A 15021-nucleotide genomic window follows, 5' to 3' on the forward strand; every position below is an offset into this window, starting at 1 on the left:
GGGGCCTCGTGGTGCCCCCGTGTTGGGGCTGTGGGGACGTGCGGGGCTGAGCGTGTGGTGGTGACATCTGAGTGAGGGTTGGGGGGAAGTTGTGCAAGAGGGGCTGGATGGCATCAGCTTGGGGGGGGGGGGGGTTGGGGGGGCTGGGGGGTGGGGGTCGTGGCACCGGGGTGGGATGGGGGTGGGCCGACCCCGATGTGTCTGTGGGATGTGGGGAGGAGGGCGTCCCATAAATGGTGGCTTAATGAAATTTGGCATCACCTGGAGGTGGGGACACCCCAAAAGTGGGGACGCCCCAAAGATGGGAGCCCCGTTTGGGTGATGCCCTACGGCTGGGGGTGCCCACCCCCCATGAGCCCCCAGGGGTGCTGTTGTGGGTTCTGATTCTGCTTTCCATTCCTGGGTGCTCTGTTGGATGCAGCACCCACAGGGTGACCCCATGGGGGGGGGGGGAAGTGCAGCTCTCAGCATCAATCGCCCGCCACGATCCCAGTCCCCACGTCCCCAGTAGTCCCCACGTCCCCATGTCCCCACGTCCCACGTCCCCACGTCCCCACGTCCCCACGTCCCCACGTCCCCATGTCCCCATGTCCCCATGTCCCCACATCCCCACGTCCCCACGTCCCCATGTCCCCACGTCCCCACGTCCCCACGTCCATCCCCACGTCCCAGGCACCCCCAGAGCTCTCTTTCCTTGTCACACTCGAAGTGCCCAGCGTCACACTTTCTCTCCCAGCACCAAACCCCACACAAAGGTTATTTTTAAAGAAATGACCGTTTTCCTCTTTCTTTCTTTTTTTTTTTCCCCCCTTTTCCTCCTCGGCAGCACGTGGCGGTGAGGTCATGGCGACGGCTTCCAACTCCTTTCTCCAGGGCTGTGCTCTTGGCCAGGCCCCTCCATACGGACCGGGGTTGGACGGGGGTCCTCCATCCTCGGCCCCAAAGCAGCACTGCCCACCCCGAACCCCCCCAGCCCCATTTTTCTCCCCCCATCAAGCAGGAGACCACATCCTGAGCCGGGCATTTGCCCGTGGGTTTCCCGGAGCCTCCAAAGCCCCGCGGGCCGTGCGGCTTCTCCAGGAAAATCAGAGCCAGATGTGGGCAGTGCTGCAGCTCCGGGTGTGGGGCTGGGTTGGGGGGGGGAAGGTGGGGAAAGTCTGGGGTGTGGGGAGGGTTTGGGATCTGAGAGGGGTTGGGGGATATGGGGAGGGTTTTGGGGAGTGGGGAGGATTTGGGTTATGGGGAGGGTTTGGGAGTATGGGAGAGTTGGGAGTATGGGGGAATTTTGGGGTCTTGAGAGGGTTTGGGGATACGGGGAGTGTTGGGGTGAAATGGGGGGGTTGGGGATATGAGCACAGCAGCATTTCCCCGTGGGGAGCACAGCTGAGCCGGGGCCGTGCGCTCTGTCAGCTCAGCGACCCCCAGGACCCCCCCGGCACTCCGATGGGCAGCGCTGGAGGGAGGGGAGGGGGGGGGCAGCGCTGATGGAGGGCGCTGCGGTCAGCGGGAACGGAGCGGGGCGGCCCGCAGCGACCTCGGCATGCGACAACAGCGGCCGCAGGATGACACTGGGGGGGGAGAAACGGAGTGGGGGGGGCTGAGCAGCCCCATGGCAGAGGACAGCAAAGCAGGGCCTCCCTTACGGCCCGGGCGCAGCCCTGAGCCCCGCTCGGGGGTCTCAGCCTCATCCCCAGGGCTGAGAGCGCACAGATGGGTCGCACTGACCCCCTCCCCACCCCCCCGCGGGGGTCTGAAGCCAAACGGGGCCCAACGCGGGGCCGTCCCGTCCTTCCACCCCACCGTGGCGTTTCCCCCCGCGGCAGCGAAGGATTCACCGGCGGGACCGGAGCTCCGTTCAGCTGCGGGGATGAGGGAATAAAACGGAGTGGGGGGGGGGGGGGATCGCGGCCGTGCGTGCAGCGCCGGTCCGGTCCGCGTCCCTGGACCCTGGAGATGCGTTTGAAGGATCCGAGCGGTTCCGAAGCGTTCATTGAGCTGCGTTCGGCCGCAGGAGAACAGCTGACGGCTGAGGGCAACACCCCACACACAGCCCCCCCCCCCCCTCAGACCCCCTCCCGCGGGCTCTTTGGTGCAGGTCCGGATCTCTTTGCTTTCCATCCCCAGGTTGGATCGCGGTGCCGTTCAGGTGCCCCCAACCCCGAGCATCCCCAGTTCGTGCCGTGGGGTGGGGATGGGATGATGGGGGAGGGGGGGCTGTTTGTGGGTCTGTGACGGTGCTCGGCCCCCCCCAGCACAGCCTCCCCCCCACCCCCGTGTCACACAGGGTCAGAGGAGGGGGCCGCCCACCCCGTGAACCCGAGGATGGATGCTGGGCAGGAGAAGAGGCCCGGCAGCCCCACGAGCCCCACTGCGTGCATAGGGCAGAGCTGGGGGTGGGGGGGGGGAAGGGGGGCACCTGGGGGTCAGAGCCGCAGCGGGGACGGGTTGCGCGTGCTCGGGGCCTGCAGCTGATGTCAGCAGCGCAGATAAACAACCGGAGAGAGGCGAGGACAAGCGGCTCCTCTGTTCCAGACCCTCCGTGCGCTGCATCTCCATCCTCCGGCGCGGTGGGGGCTGCTGGGGCACGGCCCCCCCCCTCCCAATCCCCACCCCAACCCCCTCCGGCGCTGTCCGTAGGGTGGGCAACGAATTGCCGGCCTGGCGCTGTGGGATCGGAGCCACGCGGGATTTGGGATTTGGGATTTGGGGCGGTGGTTGCAGTGCACGGAGCAGCCGAGCAGCCCCAGCTCTGCGCTGATGTTTTCCCCCCTCCCTCCAGCCCCCCCCCCGGGTTGGGTGCCGCCGGTTCTCCCCCCCATGGCGCCGATGCCGCCCATCCCCGCGGCGCTCCCAAGCCCTTTGCCCACCCGTCCCCCGCTGCTGGCACAGATCCTCGTGTCCCCCCCCCCCCCCGCACTCAGCTGCTCCCGGCGCAGCCCCCGGACCCCCCCCCGAGGGGCAGCACCCGTCTGGCTCCGGCCGGGCTGCGCCCACGGTGTGCCACGCAGCGGGCGGTGCTGATGGGCATCGTGTAGGGGGCGGAGGGCGCTGCCCCCCCCCCCAGCCCCCCGATCCCGGCTGCGCCCCCGCTGCTGCCGTGTGGGTCTGCATCACCCCAAAACCGCCGTGTGGAGCTGATAGTGGCAGCTCCCGCAACCCCCGCGCTGCTCCCCGATGGGTGCCGGATGGGGGGAGGGGGGGTGGCTGCCCCCCCAAAGAGGCTTTGGGCTCCGGCTCGGCCGCATTCCTCGGCCTGGAGAGTTCTGGTGGAGGGAGGAGTGCGGCCGGAGCGCGGTGTGACTCAGCCGTGGGGACACTCTGGGGACACATGTGGGGCCATAACGCGCCCTCCGTGCCCCCCCTTCCCCCATAGCGCCGTGGGGCCGGGATTGATCCCAGAGACCCCCCAGTGCGCTGCGGGGGGGAGGTGGGGGAATTGACCCCTGGGAGCCGCCGCGGACCCCGAGTTACGACAACAGACACAGCGTGACCCCGCGCTGCTCATCCTGCGGGCATCGCGACCCCGCAGCGCCGCGTGGGGGGGGGGGGGGGGAGGGGAAGGGAGGACACGGAGCAGCGCTGCGGGAAGGGAATGCGGGATTGCAGTGCTGGTGGAGGCAGGGGGTGACACGGGACATTCCCACGGGGATTTCCAGCGGGGCACTCTCTTTTTCTCTCTCTCTCTCTTTCTGCCCTCCCTCTTCCTCCCCCCGCCCGGTGCCAGCATTGCGAGGCGAGGGCTGCGGGGCAGCGTGCGGGGCTGGGACCGCGAGGGTGGGTGCGGGGGTCGGGAAGGATCTCGCAGCGCTCTCTCCGCTGGAAATAACTTTCTCCGTAACGCGGCGAGTGGGCGGCGGTGATTTCAGCGGAGACGTGGGCTGAGCCCAGCCGGGGAAGTGGGGGGAGGCGGTTGGGATGAGCTGCAGGCTTCTCCCCCAATACCCCTCCATTTCCCTCCTCCCCCCCCCACTTTGGGGGTGGCTGTCCCTAGAAAGTCTCCCAAGCGCTGGGCTGTGGTCCTGCGCCCACCAAGGACGCGAGAAGGTCAATCCGTGGCTGCGCTTTGGCCGCAGTTTGCCCCCGTGCCCCCCCCTCCCCTCAGGACCAGCAGACCCGGAGCTCGCGGAGGGGGCATTGGGGTGACCCCAGCGCTGGGGTCGGGATCCCTGGGTCACCCCGCGTCCTCGGACCGCCGCTTTGCAACTGGGGCGCTGTGGGAAGGGACCCCGCAGCCCCCACTCCCCCATTTGTGTGGCACCGCTCATCACCCCCAGCCCCGCAGCCGTTCTATTTCTGCCCCGTGACTCAGGGATTTCGGCAGGTTCGGGATGCGGGGGATGGGGGGGAAGGGAGGAGGCTCTTCTTTAGCCAAAGCGAAAGGGGCGGCCGCGTCCCTCCCCTCCCACTCAGCAGCGGATTATTATTAACCCGGCCGTCCCACCGCCCCTGTTTGCAACAGCGCTGTCCCATGACCGCACTGTGACATCTTTCCGGTCACTCCGATGGGAGATCTGACAGAGCACGGCCACGGGGTCCTCGTGAGTCACCCCCAGACCGGTGTCACCGTGTGCCCACCGCATCCCCAGAAATGGGGCCATCTCACGGGGTGAGGGGGGGGGCCATCCCATAGCTACGTGGGGTGCAGCTCCGTGCTCACCCCAACATCCGCCCTCTGCCTTCCCCGCAGCCGCAGCACTGATGGTTATCACCTCGCCCAGCAGCACAGATGTGGCCCCATTGGCGGTGCAGACGTGGCCCTATTGTGGAGCTGTCACCGCTGTCACCGCCGTCTCCCTCTCCGGCTGCCCCCAGCTCTGCCCTGACCTCCAGTCTGCACTCCGCTCTGGATCCCCATCCCTTCACCCTCTTCGGGTCAGCTCAGCTCCAAGCAGAAATATCACTGCCGTCGGCTGCTCCCTCAAAGTGTGGATGAGGGCAGCTGTCACCAACACGTGGCCCGTTGTCACCGTTGTCACTGTTGCCGCCGTTGTCATGTTGTCACAGCACACAGCAGCATTTGCGGCATCTCTCGCTTTCCTCTTCCCCATCCTGGTGTGACCAACACTCCGTGAGCCAACATTTGGCCTCACGGCAACTAATTGCTTCCAGTCGTTTGCAAAACAACAACAGCAACGAGCAGGAAAACCCCAAAAAGCAGAGAGCGGGTTCGGTGCGCGCCCAGCGCCGTCACACAGCGATGGCTTTTGTGTCCCCAGAGCTGGGAGACCCACAGCTCCATTCCCACACTGAGCTCCTCCAGGACATCCCTGGGTGTGCAAGAGCACAGCAGCTCACGCACGCGTGGATCTGAGTGCACACACATCTGTCCTTGCACACCCACGGGGATGAATGCGTCCCATAGATCCGTCCCTGCATGCTGTGCCAGGCACCCACACCCTGCAGCCCCCACTGCAATGGTGGGGGGGTGGGGGGGTGAATGGCCCTGCTGCAAAACGAGGGCTGCTGATGGAGCAACCTTGCACTGCTCCGCTGCTGCTCCCGGGGGGCAGTTTGCAAAACCATGCAGGATTTCCTGCAGGAAAACTTCATTGCAGCACGGCGCCAAGGCGCGCGGTGGTCGGTGCGTGTGCACACCGCGAGCAGGGCTGTGCTCGTGTGATTGTGCACGGTGAGTGTGCATGTAGGATCCTGTGCAGCAGGGGATGCTTTTAGAGGTGCACACGTGTGTGTTTCAGCCTGCAGGTGCGTGCAGGTGTGCGTGCTGCGTGCCTCTCTGTGCACACGCGGATGTTGAGCTGTGTGTGCGCCTCGGTGCGCGCGTGGCTCTGCAGGTGTGCCTGCGTGTGTGCAGACGTGTGCGTGTTCCAAGGCTGTGTGCACACACACACACGTGTGTGCAAGCTCCAGGGCTGTGCATGCACGCAGCTGTGTGTGTGCGTATGTGCGTGTTCCAAGAGTGTGCATGCAGGTGTGCAAGCTCCACGGCTGTGTGTGCGTGCGCGTGTCCCAGGGTTGTGCATGCGTGTGCAAGCGCACGCTCCAGGCAGTGTGCAAGCAGCTGCGTGTGTCCACGTGTGCGTGTGTTCCAAGGGCTGTGCGTGCACAGACACGTGTGCAAATCCCACTGTGTCTGTGTGTGGATGATGATGATGATGATGATGATGGGGGGGGGGGGAGATGCGCGCACGCACACGCGCGTGCACGAGCGCGTGCCCGGCGGCGCGTGCATCTCCCGGCTGAAGGGGAGGGGGCGGTGCGTGCCGGCGCGCGCGCGCTGCACGCCCGTGAGGGGGCGGGAGGGGGGGGGGGGGGGGGAGATGGGTGAGGGGGGGAGGCGAGAGGGTGGTCGTAGGGGGGTGGAGGGGGTGAGGGGGGGTCTCCCCGTGCCCACCGGTCGGGGCCGAGCGGAGCCGAGCGGAGCCGAGCGGGGCAGCGCCGCCGGGATCTGGCCGCCCGCCAGCCCTGTTCTCATAAACCACATGCTGTCAGCGGCCCTATAAAGGGCAGCGCGGCGGCGACGGCGGACTCAGCCCGGCCCCGCTCCCGCACTCAGCCGCCTTCTCCCGCACCGCCCGACCCGCCGCAGCCCCGGCCCCACGGCAGCCCCCATGCCCCGCCTCGGATCCCAGGTACGCCCGCCGCCTCCTGCGGTCGTTCGGGGGTGTCCTCCCTTCCCCCCGCTCCCGGCCCCGCTGCCACCTGTGTGTCCCCTCCGGTGCTCCCCCGACCCCCACGGATGTGCGCACGGGGACGTGGCGGTGCGGACCCCCATCCGGCCCCGTCCCGCCGTCTCCCGATTGCTTTCGCTTTGCCATCCCGGTGCCGATCGGAGCGGTTCCCCCGGGGCGCGGTTCCGGCCCGGTCCCCGCCCCCCATCCCGACGCTCTGGGGCTCCATCCGACCCGGCGGATGGAGGCTCCGTCCCCGTGCCCGGTCCCCATCCCCATCCCGTGGCCGTGCTCTCTTCCCCGCGCCCCCCCCTACCCCCCCCCCCCGGCGACATCTGCAGTTTCACAAGCCGGGAGCATTTCTGGGCCGGCTCCCAGGGAAACTGCCCCCACCCATCCAACCCCGCACACCCTATCGGTGCCGAGACGTAGGACGCGTGGGGTCTACTGGGTCCCCTCCCCGGAGGAGCCCCTCTGCCCACGGGGGGGCTTGGGCCGCCCTGCTGCTTGTGGGGGGGGCTGGGAGGGGACTTTGGGGTGATGCCAAAGAGGCCGCGTGGAAAGAGCCCTGAGGGTGCGGGGCTAGGGGGGGTCTGCGGGGTGGGAGAGGGTTTTGGGAGGTGGGTGGCACGGTGCCTGTCACCCGTGGGGATGGCCCAGAGCCACGCGGCTCCCACGTGTGTTGGGGAATGGGAAATTCCCTGTTGGAAGTAGCGGGATGGGCGTGGGGTGGGAGGACTGCAGCAGGGTCAACGCTGCAAAGCTGGGATTAATGAGGAAGGGGGTCTCGGGGGTCCGGCCCCACACCAAGCATCGCTCTGTCCTGCTCAGGTGTCCCTGTTCCGCTGCACCCTGCTCTCGTCCCTCCTCCTCATCTGCAGCATCCATGAGACGGAGCAGAACAGCTACTGCCAGCAGATCATCACCGAGCGGCACCTGGACTACCTGCAGGATCTGGTGAGTGCCTTCCACGGGTGCAGACGGGCGCCTGCTGGCCCCACGAGTTCCTCTCCCGCTCGGTGAATCAAACGGTGGCACCCAGGAGCCGGGCACCCACGCGGACACGAATGGCACCGTGCCTGGAGCGTGGCCGCTGCCAGAGGAGCAGCCGTGGCTGTGAGCTGGGTGCGGAGCGCTGGGGATGCAGCAGAGGGGACTGGGGGGCGGTGGTGTTTTTGGGGCCGCGACGGCTGCGCAGGGGTTAAGCTGAGGAATCCGGCTGCATTCCTGAGTCCAGCTGCTTGCCTGGAAGCTGGGCTGGCAACGGGGCTGTGGGTGGGTGGCAGGCGGCGAGGGGGGCCACGGAGCCAGACAGGCTGGGGAGACGGGCGCACGCGTCCCATGGGGCACGGGGTGCTCACCCCAGGGGGCTGAATCCCGGCCCCATCCCTGCCCCATAGGGCTGCCGGAGGCGCTGCCCACGCTGGCCCTTGGCTCACCTCTGAGCAGGCATTACGGCTGTGGATGCTCTGGGCGGGGAATCGGGCCATGCGGGGATTTGTGTGGCCGTGTGGATGCGTTCGGAGCAGATTAAATTTGGCCTTTGCAGCACCGCTGGGCTCAGGGCTCGAGGGATCGTAGGCTGAGCTCAGCTCATAACCGCTGTGTGTAACCGCTGCGTCCGGCCTCGCGTCGCCTCTTCCTCTCGCAGCACCGAGCGGCGGTGCTGGGGCTGGCAGATGTGCAAGATGGGCTGTTCCTGCAGCCCCGTGCATGGGGAAGGTTTGCTTTGCAGCCCCTCCGGATCCCAAGCAGGCGCGTGGCCTGGGGGGGGGGGGTGGGGGGGCTGGTGCCGGTTTGAATGAAAGCCACGGTTTCCCAGCTGGAGATTGCAGCCCTCTCCTCATCCGGCGTTTGCAGAGCAGCCGGCCCTCGCTGCAGCCCCGCGGGATAATGGAGCAATTGTTTCCAGTGCTGCACGGCTCTTCTGGCAGCCCGCGCCCTCCCAGGCTGGGATGCAGGCCCGGAGGCGGCCGCACGCCCTGGAGGAGGGCTTGGCTTTGGTGGAGTTGTTTGGGGGATTTTCCTCCTTTTGTAATGGGAAAGAGAGGTGGCGGCGGGCACTGATGGATCCCAGGTGGCAGTGCCAAGCAGAACCGGGGCTGCGTCCTTAGGAAGAGGAGGAGGATGGCGTGGGATGAAGCAGGAGCCCCTGCCCTGTGGGTTAGGGGTGGTTTGCACACATGTGGGCACAGGGCTGGGCAGCGCCCACGTGGTGACACCGTGCTTTGTCCCTGCAGGCAGACACACAGATGCAGCAACCCGGCACGGTGTCCTTCAGATTCATCAGCAAGATGCGGCTGGTGAGCGGCCCCTGGTTGGGCAGGGGGGTGGGGTGGGGGGTGGGATGGCTCCCGGGACGCTGTGGGGTGTCCCTGTGGGATGCATTTGCTGTCCCCGTGCCTCCATTTCCCCGGGCAGGGCGGGACAGCGGCGTTCCCTCTGCCCATGCTGTATCCAGTCTCTCACTGTGGGGCTCCATCTCCTCCCAGAATGACTCTGTCTGCTACGTGAAAGCTGCCTTCCCTTTGCTGGGCACGATCCTGAACAGGACGACGTTCAAGGAGAACTCAACCAACGCCAACAAGATGAAGACGGTGCGCAGGATGTACGAAAGCATCGATGAGAACGTGGACCCCTGCATCAGGGAGGAGGACGACGAGGAGCACGCGGTACGGCGTTACCCAGCTGCAGAACGGGGTGGGCACGTGGGGCTCCGTGCTGTGGGGTCAGAGCTGGTGCTGGGTGCAGCGTGGTACCCCCTGGGGTCACCGGGTTGGGATCCGGGATGCTGAGCTGAGCCCAATCCCGCAGCTCTCCGAAATGTGCTTCGAGGAGTTCACCACGTCCCCCTACGAGATGCTGGTGCTGGTGAGGCAGTTCTTCCAGGACATCAAACAACTGCTGCAGAACAAGGAGACCTTTGAGAAGGACTGCAGCCAGGTGTACCGCAGTGCGTGCGCGGGGCCCCAGCAGCACAGCTCCTCACCAGGTACGGCTCTGCCTTCTGCCCTGCCAGCTCAGGCTCGCCTGCATGGAGCAGCTTGGAGCCGCGTGTGCGCGGCCCTGCACACGTGTGTGCCGTGTCGGGAGCTGTGTGTCCGTGTGTGGGGCTGAGCGCCTGCTGGGGGTTGAGGGGGGTCAGAGAGGGGGATGCACCCCTGATGGGGTGGGGGATGGGGCTGGGAATGAGGCCGTGGGGGGCACTGGGAGGAGAAGAAGCTCCATCCGCATGGCTGGAGGTGTCAGGCTCGGCCAAGCCACGTTGCCACCTGTGCCTCGGTTTCCCCTTAGTGCCAGTCCTGTGGAGCAAATGCCCCTGGGCTGGGTGAGGCCGAGTTCTGCCCTCTGGGGTGTCAGAGTTGCCATCCGTGCTTGTCTGAGTGCCACGCTGTTGTGTCTGCATGCCCGTGGAGGAGATGTCTCAGTGTTGTCTGCGCCGGGCTGTGCCTTGTCACCGCCGCACCGTGGGGATGTCACACGCGGCCGGCTCCTGCCAGCGATGCTGCATCGTGGATAACCCTCAATGCCAGCTCAGGGGACCCGGTGACGGGCTTCCACTTGTCCTGTCGCTTCTGTCTTGCTGCCACGTCCGGCCCTGCCTGCTCCCTGCTTCCCTCTGCTCTCCTTTTCGGGGCTTTCGCTCTCACGGGGACGCGGGGGGATCCCCGTCTCGGACCTGCTGCCTGCTGGTGACCCCACGGCCGTCTCTTCTCTCTGCTTCTTTCAGGTGTGGGGACAGATCCTGACTGCAATTGCCTGTCCCCTGCCCTCCCTTCTGCCACCCAGCCCTCCCTCTCCGCTGCCTCCCGTGCCGGCAGGGACGTGGCACCCTCTAGCACCAGGGTCCCTTACCGCCAGCTCGGCGGCATCCTGGCTGAGTTAGGCAGCAGTGCCTCGTCCGAGCCCCCCAGTAGCATGGAGGGCAGCTCGGGGGCCGAGGAACTGCCAGGAACCGGGCTCGGCGACGCGTCGGCGCCGTCCCCCACCGTGCAGCAGACGCTTGGAGCCCTCCTGGATCCGGCCGCGAGCGCCAGCCCGAAGGCTGAGGACAAATCCATCCCGTCCCACGGGATGCTGGAGGAGGGCGCCGGGACCCCCGTCCTCCCGCATCAGCTCCCTTCGCCCCGAGGGATCAGCACGGCGATGCCGGCGGCGGTCCCCAGCAGCGGCTCCGCGCAGCGCCGCGCCGTCGGTCGCCGTCCCACCGAGAGCCCCGAGCGGGTCACGCAGCTCCGCTTCTCCAGGATGGCTCCGCTGTTGCGGGGACGGGCGGAGGGCGGCCCCGGGGACGGGACGAGGGCGCGAGGCTGGGGGCTGAGCCGGCTGCGGGAGCCCGAGGACGGCGGGGCCGGACCCAGCTTTGATTCGAGCTTTGTTCTGAGCGCAGAGCAGCGCAGGAAGGAGCCGCCAGCCGCCGGCGAGAGCCACCGGGAGCTCCTGGTGTACGTCACGGTGCCCAGCGTCGTGGCCGTCTTGCTGGCCATGGGCGGGCTGCTTTTCTACAAGTATAAATCCAAGGTGAGCCCTTCCCCGGCCGCCCATCCCTGCCTCGGTTTCCCCTCTCATCTCTCAGCGCTTTCCCCGTGCTGTACCCCAAGGTTAAGGTGGGGGCTTCTGAGCGCCGCCCCGTTGCAGGGAAGGGGGTGATGCTGAGCGGCTGGAGGTGTTATTTGGGGGACTCCCCCACCTCCTCCAGATGGGAGCCCCCTCCCCATCCTCACCCCTCCCTCCTCGCAGGTCCTGCAGCGGCCGCTAGAAGAGAGGGGCTGCGACCCCGAGGAGCCGGAGACCAGGTGGGTGCCGTCCCACCGCTTGGCTGGGAAATCTGGGGACCCCCCTCCCCCCGTGCGCACCCCAGCCCGGGGACCCCGGCCCCACAGCCTGCCCTGTAACCCCGCTGGGTTTTGCCTCGCAGGGCGCTGCAGGGAGCGGAGGGGTGCGCGGAGCTGGAGACGCAGGAGCTGTGAGGTGAGGGGAGGCGGCAGGGCCAGCGGGCGGCCCCGTCCCCAGGGGCGCTGACCCCAATCTTAGGGCGGGGAGGAGCTGCCAGCGGGGCTGGGTGGGGACACGGCCGGGCTGCGCCTCAACAACGCGGCCAGCGTGCGGTTTAGCAGCCCGTTAATTCATAACCGCGACTTTTTAGATGCGTATTGAAGTACTCTATTAAATATGGCCTTTTTTTTTTTTTTTTTTTCCTTCCTAATTTGGTTTATTTTATTTTTGAATTTTTAACGCACCTCTCCCCACCGTAACCTCATCTCCCACTGACTTTTCTCCCTCTCTTCCCCAGGGCCCCCTGGCGGGACGTGACGCTGCTCGGGGGGGGGGGGACGGACGGGGACGCTCCTCGCTGGGCGATGGACGGCCGTTGTGTGGCCACCCCCGATGCAGCTGGAACCCGCACAACCCACGGATGAGGACGGAAGGACGGGGCAGCGCAGCCCGGCAGGACCTTGGTGATGGGATGGATGGCACCGAGGGGCTCCACGGGGACGGCGTTGGATGCGTCCGAAGCTACGAGTGGAAAATCTGCCCCCATCCATCCGTGTTTCCCATTGCTCCTCACCCACGCCTGGCACGGCAACCCATGGAGGGGGGAAGGGGGGGGGGGGGATACGACCCCTCCTGCATCCCACCGGTGCTGAGGACCCAACGCCAGGCCTGCAAAGGGGAAACCCTCACACTGTGAATATTTAAGACCCGCGGTGCCGTCCCCGTCCCGCAATCCCAAGCTGGCCTTGGGAGCTGCCCAGCGCCGCTCTGCTCTCTATGAACGCGGTGGATAAAAGCTTTTATCCAACAAATGCACTTTGGGGGATGGGGGGGGGTTTCCCCCCCTCCCTGCAGGGTTATTGCTGCGAGCTGGCCTCGCCCCAGACTGGATTTTGTTGCTGGAGCACAGCGTGGTGGTGGTGCTGTGGGTGCAGTGCAGGGTTTGGGGTGCAGCGGTACCCAAACTGCATCCCACCCCACACAGCATCCCTCCCCAGCGCCGCCGCTCCTGGGATGGGAAGTGTTATTTTTATATTTTATATATATATATATATATATATATAATATATATTAAAAAAAAAAAAAAAAGAGGGACAGACCACATTTTTTTTTTTAAGCATTAGTTTTTTTTTTTTTTTCTATGCGTATTTATGGACTGCCAAAAAGAGGCGTTTCCTGGGGGTGAGGGAGGGATGGAAGCGGGGTGCAGAGCTGGGTTGGGGCCGGAGCTGGTGCTGGCTCAACACGTGTGTGTGTGTATGTGTGTGTTTGGGGGGAGGGGGGGCGGCTTTTGGAGTTCTTTCTGCCTCTGTTGTTTCATTTTTTTTTGTACAGTGAAATGGTGAAATATTTTATACAAAGTCATTTAAAGAAGTCTATTTAAGGAAAGTAATAGAAAACAGCTTGTATATTTAATATTATTAATAAAGACGGACGTGCAGCGCTGTGTCATCGTGGGAGCTGGCTCTGGGGGGTGGGAGGAGATGGGTTATGGGGGGAGGGGGCGCAGTTTGGGGCTGGGACAGCTGTGCTGCTATGGGGTGTGCTGGGGGGGGTGGGAGAGGGGCTCCCATAGCAGACATGGGGATGGTGAGAGATCAGCTCTCCAGCTCTGCTGTGTATCTCAGGCTGGTGGGGGGAGGGGGGGGCTTTTCCCAGCGCTGGGGTGGCCCACATTGGTCACTCTGGGGGCTGTCCTGCTCCCTTCTCCTATGGGAAAGGCAGGGGGAGGATGGTGTGCTGACCCCAGGGCGCTCTGTCCGCCGCTGGCCCGGAGCTGGGGCTGATCCAAGGAGCGATGCTTGGAGCTGCAGGGAGCCCCTCGCCTCCCCCTGACCCCCCCCTCCTCCTCCCTAAAGTGCTGGGGGCTGCAGGGTGAGGTCTGGTTATGGCCGGAGCTGGGGTCAGGGGTCACGCTGATCCTGTTTTCCTGTTGATGCATGCAGGAGTTCACGGCCACTGGGATGCACCCAGCCTTCCTGCCACCCCCATCCCCACACCGCGAATGGGGGTGCGGGGCTGGACACCCCTCCTGACCCCACAACGCATGCAGGAGGAGGCAAAGCAGCTGCTAAAAGCAAACACAATTGAGGCTGCCTTCCTGCGAGCACTTCAGTTGGAGAGGCAGAGCACCACGAGGCATTTCCTTCTCCAACCCCCCCCCAGATCCCAGACCCCCATCCCTTTCTCTCTGTGCAAAACCAGTTCCCTTGGGGGGGGGGGGGGGAGACACACACAGGGATATGAGATTTCTTCAAAGCCATCTGATGGACATGCATGGGGTTTGCAGCTCAGGGGTTTGCAGCTGGGGGGTTGCAGGCTGAGCCCCCCCATTGGTCACTGAGGGGGGGGGGAGGAAGGATGGGGCCGGGGAGCTCTCTGTGGGCTGTATGGGGCCGTGTTTGCTGACAAACAGGATTCCTCGAGGGCAGCTGACTCAGCCCAGCCCTTCCTCTCCTCAGCAGCAGTCGGGGGTTTCCCAGGTCCACATCCCCTTCCCAAGGAAGTGGGACCTATATATATCCGTCCGGATCTGGGCCATAGTGATTATGGTCGCGGTGGGGGGGTGGTTGGGGTCAGAGGCTGCTTGGGTTGTTCTCAAAGGGGTGAGCAGAGCTTGGGGGCCGTGGGGGGGCTGTAGGAGAGGGGGCAGCTGCCCTGCTGCAGCTTTGGAGCTGAATGATGGCTGTGGGGCAGTGGTGTTGGAGAAGAGGCCATGGGGAGGGGGGAAGAAGTGTGGGGGGAGCACCTCCCCAATTGTACACCTCACCCACACTCACCCCCAGCACCCCCCATGTGCTCTGGGCAGCCCAAAGCAAAGGCGAGTGGAGGAGGTTTAAGGGGCAAAACTGACATTTTTGGGAACCCTAAAGGTGGGTCGGAGTTGCAAAACCTCAGTGCCCACTTTTGGGAACCTTAATGGGGGGATGGAGCCGTTCCTATCCCTCCACGTTTCTACAAGAGAGAGGGGAGATACAGGAGAGAGGGGAGCCCCCAGGATGGATTTTTCCACCTTAAAAACAGGTGATGCGCTCAGATGGAGCCGAAACCCCAAAATTTGGTGGGGTGGGCAGGGAAAGAAGCATCGGCACTGGGGCGGCTGTGGATGGGGCACTGCTGGATCACAGCCCTCCCCATGGGGCTGCATGGCCGCAGACTGCTGACGGGGCAGCGCCGTCCCGGAAAGCACCGCGGGGCTGCGGTTCCCCACTTGGGGCCATTGGGGCAGCAGGGACAGATCCCGGCCACCCTGATGGGATGGGTTGCCTCGAGCGAGGACCGGCCCGGGCCTGATTTGTGGTCAGACAGAACGGTTTTGGTTAAAAGGATAAATACGGTCCGCAAAGCTGCTCGTTCTGTGGGTTTGTCGCTGCGGGGCTGGGGTGGGGATGAGCAA

At 65.4% G+C, this 15021-nt stretch overlaps 1 protein-coding gene across 1 annotated transcript; it reads left to right on the top strand.

The window, feature by feature from the left end:
* The first annotated feature begins 6340 nt into the window (after positions 1–6340).
* On the top strand, positions 6341–12691 carry CSF1 (colony stimulating factor 1). The gene is made up of 9 exons (XM_085210441.1): positions 6341–6590; positions 7461–7586; positions 8870–8932; positions 9122–9301; positions 9444–9621; positions 10360–11150; positions 11370–11425; positions 11548–11600; positions 11923–12691. Exons 1-8 carry the CDS (start codon positions 6570–6572, stop codon positions 11597–11599), a joined length of 1467 nt encoding a protein of 488 aa, XP_085066567.1. The 5' UTR covers positions 6341–6569; the 3' UTR covers position 11600; positions 11923–12691.
* The last annotated feature ends 2330 nt before the right edge of the window (positions 12692–15021 follow it).

Source organism: Meleagris gallopavo, chromosome 28 (assembly GCF_905368555.1).
Source record: "Meleagris gallopavo chromosome 28, MGAL_WU_HG_1.1, whole genome shotgun sequence".
Classification (NCBI taxonomy): domain Eukaryota; kingdom Metazoa; phylum Chordata; class Aves; order Galliformes; family Phasianidae; genus Meleagris; species Meleagris gallopavo.

Coding starts and splice junctions, on each gene's coding strand:
- CSF1 (XM_085210441.1), top strand. CDS start 6,570: ATGCCCCGCCTCGGATCCCAG. Junction 9,302..9,443: donor AGGACGACGAGGAGCACGCG/GTACGGCGTTAC, acceptor CCAATCCCGCAG/CTCTCCGAAATGTGCTTCGA. Junction 11,151..11,369: donor TCTACAAGTATAAATCCAAG/GTGAGCCCTTCC, acceptor CCCTCCTCGCAG/GTCCTGCAGCGGCCGCTAGA.